The sequence below is a fragment of the Globicephala melas genome, chromosome 1 (assembly GCF_963455315.2).
Source record: "Globicephala melas chromosome 1, mGloMel1.2, whole genome shotgun sequence".
Classification (NCBI taxonomy): Eukaryota; Metazoa; Chordata; class Mammalia; order Artiodactyla; family Delphinidae; genus Globicephala; species Globicephala melas.
The window spans coordinates 155,803,915-155,814,429 of NC_083314.1; the positions used below are offsets into that span (position 1 = coordinate 155,803,915).

The 10,515-nt window shown below is 52.0% G+C and overlaps 1 protein-coding gene across 1 annotated transcript; it reads left to right on the plus strand.

Annotated features, from left to right (window-relative positions):
- The first annotated feature begins 2,798 nt into the window (after positions 1-2,798).
- Positions 2,799-9,933, plus strand: MYCL (MYCL proto-oncogene, bHLH transcription factor). The gene is made up of 3 exons (XM_030868208.3): positions 2,799-2,918; positions 3,277-3,781; positions 6,743-9,933. Exons 1-3 carry the CDS (start codon positions 2,838-2,840, stop codon positions 7,339-7,341), a joined length of 1,185 nt encoding a protein of 394 aa, XP_030724068.1. The 5' UTR covers positions 2,799-2,837; the 3' UTR covers positions 7,342-9,933.
- The last annotated feature ends 582 nt before the right edge of the window (positions 9,934-10,515 follow it).

The window sequence follows — 10,515 nt, forward strand, 5'->3', positions numbered from 1 at the left end:
AGTGTCCCTAGAGTAGCATTTGTTACCTTCGTGAATTCATCACCATCCTGGGTCCAGACATCACTCAGAAAGCAGAGCTATTAGCCCTAAAAGCAGCAGCGTCTCTGCAGAACAGACACACATTAACCAGGCCCATGAGACTGATACTTCAAATCAGATGCCAATTCATTAAGTTTTAAGGGGAAGCAGGACTTTGAAGCAGACTGGATCATCTTGTTCACAGATGAGTGCATTCTCTCCCTGTGGGCGGATCTACATGGGGAACAGAGTGGTTTTTCAGCAGGTCTCTTGGTGATCCAGAGCACAAGTGAAGTGGGGGATGAATTGGGTGGTTTCAAAGGATGAGGCTTCCATCTCCTGGACCAGCATCTTTGTCCCCAGACAGTGCCAGGATGGACACTCTGGTGAATGCCTTGACAACCCTTCTTGATCTCTCCAGACCCCTCCTGACTGGCACCTTCTTCTCTTTAGCTGCATTAATACCTTTTTTCAGGTTACAGTCTAGACTGGGCCTGACAGTGATTCTGTCTCCAGCAGGTAGACTGGCACATCTCTACTCTATTTTTTTTTCCTCTTTTTTAAAAATTTTTATTGGAGTATAGTTGCTTTACAATGTTGTGTTAGTTTCTACTGTACAGCAAAGTGAAACAGCTATACGTATACATATATCCCCTCTTTTTTGGATTTCCTTCCCATTTAGGTCACCACAGAGCGTTGAGTAGAGTTCCTATACCGTAGGTTCTCATTAGTTATCTATTTTATACTTAATATCAGTAGTGTATATATGTCAATCCCGATCTCCCAATTCATCCACACGTTTCTACTTTAAAGCATTAGAGGCTTGTGTCCAAACAGGCAACGCGTTTACTCTGCTCTAAGCTCTGGAATTACAGGGGTCAACAAGACTGACATTTGTCCTTGCCCTCACTGAGCTTACAGTTTGGTGAGGAAGACAAAGTATGCAAAGTGAAGGAGCAGTTTAACGCTCAGAAGACGACTTAATTCACTTTATTCTAGTTCTTGAGGTGAGGCCACCTCCTGGTTGTCCCCAGATATCACCTACTACAATGAACCATGGGGAGGGGCTGTTGAGTAAGGAATCTCATCTAGATAGAGAAAGAAGACCCTCTTCTCAAGCATATATTCCCAGCCTCCCATGGATTCTGTGCCCCAAATCTTTCCAGTAAAATGATTTTCTGCTTAAATGTATCTGTCATTTGTAACCAAGAACTCAGACTGGTACGGCAACCATTTCAGACATCTGTGGACCAGAGAACAAGTCCCCAAAAGGCAGTTCCCAACCCTTCTGCCTCAGGGCTGCAACCAAACCTGGAACCTCTCTGATCTGTACCTTCCATTCAGCACAAAGCAGGGCACACAGGCTGTCTCACTAAAATCTGGTTGGCTGAGTCACTCAGTAAGTTCAGCCAGAAGCTGTTCTATGTACTGAGGTTGCAAAGCTAGTAAGAGCTAGTTGCTGCCTTCAGAGGTGTGCATCTTGGAGCTAACATATGCAAAACTAAGGGTGTCATCTTCCTTCCCTTTTCTCTCAACCCATACATCAACTCACACCTGGTGTCCCACGCTCCAAACACATTGAACTGCTTGCACATCTCACAACCCTCTGCTGGGATTTCAACAGTGAGTAGTTTGGTTTCTTAGACTACAGAGGTGGGAGAGAAAGATAGCAGGTAATCAGGCTGCTGCTTGTAGACCAGACCTTGAATGCCAGTTAGAGCATTCTCGATGATGTATTGGCTGCTACCCCAAGTTACTTTCCTTGGTCTAAATAGAAAGCCCCTATAGTTTAGCTTTTCCTCTTCTACTGAAGGAAGTCTGCATAGAAGAGGACACAAGGCTTATATGTCCATCATCTTGGCTAGAGATGCAGCTGCAAGCAAAGTTCCCATTTTACAGATAAGTAAACAGAGGCTTCAAAGGACTTGGCTCTACAGCTAGCTACTGGGGAAAAATTCTCCTTACCACCCATACCAGGGGCTAAGTTTGTTCTACTTGCCTCTCCTGGCCTAATCCCTTCCCTAGTCTATCTTCTTAAACCCTCACAACAATCCTGTGAGGTATTACCATCCCTTCATTTTACAGATGAGACCAAGGTTCAGAAAGGTTAAGTTACAGGCTTCAAAATCCGGAATCTTCACGACCTTGCTTCGCTGAGGTTTAGGAACACCGAGCTGATGAAACGGGCCAAAAGGTGATGAAGCGGGTGCTGGGGACCAGTCCCAGTTCAGGGCTGAGGGCCACCAGGTGGCGCGGTGGAGGTGCGGCTGCCCCCAACTACCTTGTTCCCCGCGGGCCAGACGCACCAGAACCAAGAGGGGCGAGCCCGGGGAAGCAGGCTCGTGGGGCGGGGAGTAGTTCTCTTCCCCAGCCCAGAATCTGGAAGGAGCGCGGTTCTCGTTCGGTCTCTAGGGGACCACCCGGGCCTCGCTAAACAGTCACGCCCCCACCAGGCGACCGCCGGGCTACATCAGCTCGCCGCCTGCTCTGCGCTCCCCAGTGTGCAATTCATTTCGAGGGGTACAGGGAATAGAATAGAGTCAGAGAGGGTAGCTTGGAAGGGTGGGGCTGGGACTCTACCGCCCCCACCTGTCGACCGGGAGGGGCGGGGGAGGGGCGGGGCTTGTCCCGTAGGGCCCGCCCCCGGTCCCCGAGCCCCGGGCGCGCGACGAGATATAAGGCAGCCGGGAAACAATGCGCCTGCATCTCGCGCTCCCGCGCCGCTCCCGGGAGCGTCCGGGTCGCCGTGCGCGAGCGAGGGCGGGAGCGCGCGCGGGGGGGCGAGCTCCTGAGTGCGGTCCGCGCGCTCGGTGGCGCGCATGTGCATGTGTGCGGGCTGCCGGGCTGCCCCGAGCCGGCGGGGAGCCGGTACGCTCCAGGCGGTCGGCGGCGGGAGCGAGGTGAGGCTGCGGGCGGCCGGGGAACGGGCTCGGGTCCCGGGGGACGGGCTGCAGGCTGCCTTCTGGGCACAGCGCGCCCCCGCCCGGCCCGGCCGGGCCCTGGGAGCTGCGCTCCGGGCGGCGCTGGCAAAGTTTGCTTTGAACTCGCTCCCTGCACCCTAGTCCGCGCGCTGTGACCGGCTTCCCTGGGCACGCTGACCCGCGGCCGGGCTGCCGGGTCGCGAGGGAAGGGCGCGGGCTCCAAGCCGAGCGATTGGAGAGGGACGAGAGCCTGGCAGCCAGCTGTGCTGGGGGACGGGGGGACGCCTTCCTCCCCGGGCCTGCACCCGGGTCAGCACGTCCCCCTTCCCTCCCGCAGGGAGCGGACATGGACTTCGACTCGTACCAGCACTATTTCTACGACTATGACTGCGGGGAGGATTTCTACCGCTCCACGGCGCCCAGCGAGGACATCTGGAAGAAATTCGAGCTGGTGCCGTCGCCCCCCACGTCGCCGCCCTGGGGCTCCGGTCCCGGCGCCGGGGACCCGGTCCCCGGAATTGGTCCTCCAGAGCCGTGGCCCGGAGGGGGCGCCGGGGACGAGGCAGAATCCCGGGGTCACTCGAAAGCTTGGGGCAGGAACTACGCCTCCATCATCCGCCGTGACTGCATGTGGAGCGGCTTCTCGGCCCGGGAACGGCTGGAGAGAGCGGTGAGCGACCGGCTCGCTGCTGGCGCGCCCCGGGGGAACCCGCCCAAGGCGCCCGCCGCCCTGGACTGCGCTCCCAGCCTCGAAGCCGGCAACCCGGCGCCCGCTGCCCCCTGTCCGCTGGGCGAGCCCAAGACCCAGGCCTGCTCGGGGTCCGAGAGCCCAAGCGACTCGGGTAAGGACCGCCGTGGGCCATCAAAGAGGGGGGCACCTCATGGGTGGCCAAACCTCTGCCGCTGAGGTCAGGCAGTGGGTGTGCGCAAGCCCTTCCGCCACCTCCCCCTTCCTGTGGCTGAAGCTGCCGGTGTAGCCCCCAGCGGTGTCTGTCTGGCACGTGGGTGTGTTAGTAAACAGTTTGAAGAAGTGGCGTGGGAGCCAGCGTCCCTTTGATGATGATTGGAGCCCCAGGGGACAAGGGAGACAGGGAGACCGGCTGGGGCTTGGCGCTTAGGAGGACAATACAGGGATTGGACCGTAGGGGATTTCTGTCCTCCTAAGGCTGGAAAGGGTCCCTTAAGTGTCACTCCAGGCTTGAATTTTTTTTTTTTTCCTGTCTCTTTCTCTGGGAAACTCACTCCCCTGAGGAGAGAAGAAGCTGAGGAGTCTTTGTGCAAAGCCAAAGCCTTCATCCTTTCAAAAACCTGGTCTCCTGCCTGGTTTACTTTTGAAAGACAATAATGGCTTCTCTTGCTCCGCTACCCCTTACCATGTTTGCATCCACACCATCACCCATGAGACAGGTAGCGGAGGAATGACCACTCCCCATTAACAGATGGAAACAGGCTTAGAAATAGGAAATCACCAGAAGTGAACCCCAGCTTCCTGCCATCCAGCCAGCCTCTTTTGCTCAATCCTCCATCCCAACCAGGCACTTCTCTGAGGTTTAGAGGAACTCCGTGGTAGCTTATCTGGGAAGTGGTACATCTTGCCTTTTTGCTCTGGCCTGATGTGGGAAGGTGTTCCTCTAGGTCCCGCCCAATTCATCTGAGGGCTTTCAACTGCTTCATTTGTATTCAACAAATGTTAGCTGGCCCCTACTTTGTGCTAAGCTCTGGGCTTGGTGCTGGGGTCACAGATACAGAGCTCCAGGTTCCCCTTCCCTATCCTTGAAGGCAAGTGTAAACCTCACTGAGGACAGCCTGCTGCATCCTGTGCCACCAGACTATGTTGTTCTTAGCCTAATCTCTTCTCAGAAGTGCCCATGAGAAATATTGGCGAGGGTGTTTTATAGGGTGCAAACTGAGGCTCGCATCGGGAAAATCAGGACTGAAACCTCACTGTAGCTTTTAAGAATAACTTACATGACCATTTAGAGGGAACTGGGGAATGGGTATGGAGGTTGTCATACACTTGAAGGTAAAAATAAGGATAACAAGAACAATTAAAAGTAAATTTTTTCGGTCCACTGTGTTAAGGTCATTTTTAACCTGCTTGCTTTCTACACCAAGACCTTCTGTTTGCTTAATGGCTGGAATGGGAACTTTGAGATCAAGAAACCAATAAAGATGTATCTCTACAAAGGCTGATTGAGTGGTAGAATGGAAAGACCATTGTTTCGGGAGTCTGGAGATCTTAGTTTGAGATCCAGAACATTACAAAGGTGATGTGTGGACTTGGCCGAACTGGGTCTCAGTTTCTCCCTTTGCACATGGAGTATGACCTGATTGTCCAGCCGAGGACACTTCCTTGTCTGGGTGGAGTTAGGCACTACTCTCTGGAAAGGAGAATCGTGTTGTACCTTATTTCTTCCTTAGGCAGAGCCTTCCGCAGCTATGAGGTTTAACCCTGAAATATTAAAGGTTTGGGATGTGGGGAAGCCTCCTGATTCATTTTCTAACCTGCCCTTTAACCTGAACCTGTTTGCAAGCTCCTGGTTCACCCATAGGCCACATGGCCCAGAACAAAATGCAACAGATTGCAAACAATGAGGGGGGTGGGAAGAGTGACTGATGGCAAAGCTCAGCCAATAGGGGCCAGGGGCTGGGTAAGACAGCCTTCAAAACACCGCTTAGCCAGCCAATCACAGGCCTTGGGGCCAGGAGGGCTGAACGGTCAGGTTTTATTAATGGAGAAATAATGCGATTGTCCACACAATGGAAGCCTTCCTGACAAAGGGGCTCAAGCATCCTGATATGCAAAAGAGGCCGAGAACTGAGCTCTTCTGTTGTCAGGCTGAAATGCATTAAGGTGGCCTTCTATGCGGGGGCTGGAAAACGTGTGGAGCAGGAAGGTTCTCCCCAATTGTCCCTCTCCTGGTTGGGGTAACCTAAAAGACCTTGGAGCAAGGGAATGATGGGGGCATGTCCAGGTGTTGCTAGTGTTTTGGCCCTTGTGTCAGAACATTCCCATGCTGCTCAGTTCCTGCCCTGGCATAGGTAGCTTGGAAATGGTCGCTTGTACCTTTGTGAAGTTCCTGCAGCTTTTGCAGACCTGTGATTACAAATCCAACCCTCTTCTGGTCAGGGAAGGGGGTGGGGCAGGCAACCTATAAATGATGGATGACTCTAGAAACCCATTGAACCCAGGAGCAAAATGCTGCTAAGGCAAGCCCTTTCCCTCCCCTCTGGGTGAGGAGGGATGGGTTGTAGCCCTCCCTTCTCCGACTCTTCAGCTGAAAGGGGCGGCAGAATAGAGAGGTGGGGGAATAATAGGATTTATAACTTGTGAAAAGTAACAATTCCCAAGTGCAGGCTGTGCTGGGCTGGAACAAAGGGCAGCTCTGCCCACAGACCCCTCATTTACAATTCTGATGGGGCATGAAAGAGCCCGACTGGGGAAGATCTTTAGAGCTAAACTTTGTCCCAGGCTGATAGCTCTTTTTCTCCATCCCCTCAGTGGGGGAGGGGAGAGCCTGTGCAGACTGGGGGCTGTTGGCTTGGGTCTGCCTTTTGTTCTTATCTAAGCCTTGCTGTGCAAAGAGAAATTGGAGAATATTTTCCTCCTTGCTTATTTCACCTCCTTTCCTTCACACTGCCCTTAGCCTCATTACAGATGAATCAGCTGTCTTTCTCCTCCCTTGAATTTGTTTATATCTAAATTGGGAAAATATCACCTCCTTTCCCAAACTCCAAGATAGGGTCTGAGTATGTGTTTCTCATGGGGTGTGTTTCTTCTGTTGATCTCTCTTCTTGGACAGAGGGTGAAGAAATCGATGTTGTGACCGTGGAGAAGAGACAGTCCCTGGGTGTCCGGAAGCCAGTCACCATCACAGTGCGAGCAGACCCTTTGGACCCCTGCATGAAACACTTCCACATCTCCATCCATCAACAACAGCACAACTATGCCGCCCGTTTTCCTCCAGAAAGCTGCTCCCAAGGAGAGGCTCCAGGGCGAGGGCCCCAAGAAGAGGGTCTGGAGAGAGATGTACCAGAGGAAAAGGAAGATGAGGCAGATGAAGAAATTGTGAGCCCCCCGCCTGTAGAAAGAGAGCCTCCCCAGTCCTGCCACCCCAAACCTGTCAGTTCTGACACTGAGGACGTGACCAAGAGGAAGAACCACAACTTCCTGGAGCGCAAAAGACGGAATGACCTCCGTTCCAGGTTCTTGGCCCTGAGGGACCAGGTGCCCACCCTGGCCAGCTGCTCCAAGGCCCCCAAAGTAGTGATCCTGAGCAAGGCCTTGGAATACTTGCAAGCCCTAGTGGGGGCTGAGAAGAGGATGGCTACAGAGAAAAGGCAGCTCCGGTGTCGGCAGCAGCAACTGCAGAAAAGAATTGCGTACCTCAGTGGCTACTAACTGACCAAAAAGCCTGACTGCTCTGTCTTAACAAAGACCCGAATTTATTTTTTAACCTCTCCTATCCCCCATAGGAATTTGCACATTTTGGTTCCAGTGGGACAGCCTGGACAGTAGATCCCAGAATGCATTGCAGCCGGAGCACACACAAGAAGGGCTTGCATTCTTGGAAACCTTGCAGCCCAACTCTCCCTCTGCCCTGACTCATGGGAGCGCTGTGGCTTCTCTGACGCCTTTGGCTTCTCAGGCAGACAGCTGACTGAGGAGCCTTGGGGTCTGCCTAGCTCACTAGCTCCGAAGAAAAGCCCGACAGATGCTATGCAACAGGTGGTGGATGTTGTCGGGGGGCTCCAGCCTGCATGAAATCTCACACTCCCGATGAGCTTTAGGCTGGGAAAGGATGCTCCCACTGGTGTCTCTGGGGTGACGCTGGGACAGCTGGGCCTGGACACTCTCCCTGAGGCTCCTTTTTCCAGGAGACATACAAGCTGTCTTGGGTGAAGACGAGCTCGCAGACTTAATCAGCAGGGACCATTACCTCACTGTCAGACACTTTACAGTAGCTGAGGAGTTGGACACCTTTAATATATATATTCTGACGTTAAATGACACCCCTCCTCCCACCACTCTCCAGGCTGCGACCTTGAGAACATTTAAAGAACTTGGGCTCTAGATTCTTTGTCTAAAAGCCCCCTGGGTCCTTTCCTCTGAGGGCAGAGACCATTCAGTCCTCACCAGGGAATTTTTTGTTTCCTTCTGCCTTTGTTATGCAATGGGCTCTAAGGCACCCCCTTTCCCACAGGTCAGAAATATTTCCCCAGGACACAGGGCAAAGTGTCCCACACTGTGGCCTGGGGAAGGCTTGGAGTCCTGGCTGTAAACCTGTTCCCTGCCCAGGTGTTTTCCATCTTAGAATTTTCTCAAAGCAGATGTCAGGCACCTGAGGAGGGAGAACTGTACCACTTCCTCTTTCCCACCTCCCTCTCGTCTCAATCCCTGACTGGTAAGTTTGCAGTTCTACGAGGACCATGCAAACCTGTCCTTCTCATGCAACTCCAAGGAGCTTGCTGGCTCTGTAGCCACCCTTGGCCTCCTGCCAGCTTGACATGAGTCAGATCCTTTTCCCAGAATCTGGGCCTTACTGCAGTTCTTACTGGGAGAGCTGCTGGGACGCATCCAGTGCTCTGGAAGGCAGACTAGCTTCCTGGTGGGTTTTTAAGGAGCTTCCAGGAGCTCTGCTTAGTGGACCATGATGGATTTTACCCCAGCTGGACTGAGCCTCTCCAAGTGGATTCCAGGCGCAGCCTCCATTCTGAGAAAGACACCCACCCCAACAGGTGTCATGTGGGCAATCTCAGCAGCCCCTAAGCCCAGCCTGGAAGAAAGACCAGCCCCTCCAGAACTCTGCCCAGGGCAGCAGGTGCCTACTGGATGGGGGTTTGAAAGTAGGGGAAGGGAGGATGGTAGAGCGCTATACGTGGCTCTGGGAAGCCGGCTGCTACTTCCAAACCTATTATGCATGAGGGTCTGTTCCTGAGGTTGCTTCCTGGCCTCAGAGAACCCCAGTGGAAGTTAGGAAAAAGCCTCCCTACCTTCTGGAGCATGGTTTTTGGGAGCCAACTGACTTCTAGAACTGTCTTTGGAGAACAGTTGAGATGTAGGTTACTGATGTCTCACCTGAATAGCTTGTGTTTTATGAGCTGCTGTTGGGTATTATGCCGGGAGCAGTCTTCTTTTTTTTTTAATACTGTATTTTTGTATGCCTTTTGCAAAGTGGTGTTAATTGTTTTTGTACAAGAAAAAAGCTCTGGGGCAATTCTCCTGTTGCAAGAGTCTGATTTATTTTAAAAGGCAGGTTTACCTGAAATTTTGTATTTAGTTGTGATTACTGATTGCCTGATTTGAAAATGTTGCCTTCTGAAACATCTTCTAATAAAAGATTTCTCAAACATGTCAGAGTGGGGGCAGAGCTTATGCCCACCGCATCCCCCGGAACCAAGGAAAATTGTTTCAGGGTAGCCACGAGTGATCTCTAACCATGTTGCTAACCTGGTCACTCCACTCTGGGTTCCTGAAATGCCATTTCAGACATGTCTAAACAATGTAGGTTCAGTACTCGGTAAGCACTCTTGTGAATTGCAGAGTGCTGAATTTGTATTTTAGAAGGCTTAAAATCCCAGGGTTCCACCATTTACTCGTCCTGTGCTTTTAGCTTTACCTAAAAGCTAAAAGCCCTAGTTTCCTTACTTGTAAAGTGGGGATAAATGGTACTTCACAAGGGGTTGGCAGGCATTAAATGAAGGATAAACTTTTTTTTTTCTTTTTTCTTGTTTTTGGCCACGTGGCTTGTGGGATCTTAGTTCCCCGACCAGGGATAGAACCCAGGCCCTTAGCAGTGAGCGTGCAGAGTCTTAACCACTGTACCATCAGGGAATTCCCAAAGTATAGACTTTAAACCACTTTCTAAACTATAAACCCTTAAATCCTTTAGGGTGGTACTGTTCTTACCTTAGTGGTATTTGCAGGACGTCTTTTTAATGCCCCTTTTTTTTTTTTTTTGCCATGCCCCACGGCTTGCAGGATCTTAGTTCCCTGACCAGGGATCGAACCTGTGGTCCCTGCAATGGAAGCGCAAAGTCCTAACCACTGCACCACCAGGGAAGTCGCTTGCAGGATGTCTTTTTTAAAATTCTATGAGGGGGCTTCCCTGGTGGCGCAGTGGTTGAGAGTCCGCCTGCCGATGCAGGGGACACAAGTTTGTGCCCCGGTCCAGGAAGATCCCACATGCCGCGGAGCAGCTGGGCCCGTGAGCCATGGCCGCTGAGCCTGCGCGTCCGGAGCCTGTGCTCCGCAACGGGAGAGGCCACAACAGTGAGAGGCCCGCGTACAGCAAAAAAAAAAAAAAAAAAAAGATTATTAAAAATTCTATGAGAATTGGTGATGTGATGTGATTTTTTTTTCTTTCTCCCTTGATTAATAAAGGAAAATGAAGGCTCCCTTTACCTCCCATAGTTCTCAGAAACTTGCCGTAAATGCAAGAGGGGAGAATTTATTAATAGCCATTCCTGATGGAGCACTGCCTGTGTCTAAGCACCTTGCTCCTTCCTACACATTATACCACACCAACCACAGGCCAAGGCCTACAGAAGAGGGAACTGAGGTTCTAAGAGTGAA

What these genes read in the sequence shown, in the direction of transcription:
- MYCL (XM_030868208.3), top strand. Translation starts at nt 2,838, where the DNA reads ATGTGCATGTGTGCGGGCTGCCGGGCTGCCCCGAGCCGGCGGGGAGCC. An exon ending in CGGTCGGCGGCGGGAGCGAG is followed by an intron (nt 2,919 to 3,276) that starts GTGAGGCTGCGG and finishes TCCCTCCCGCAG; the next exon opens with GGAGCGGACATGGACTTCGA. An exon ending in CGAGAGCCCAAGCGACTCGG is followed by an intron (nt 3,782 to 6,742) that starts GTAAGGACCGCC and finishes CTTCTTGGACAG; the next exon opens with AGGGTGAAGAAATCGATGTT.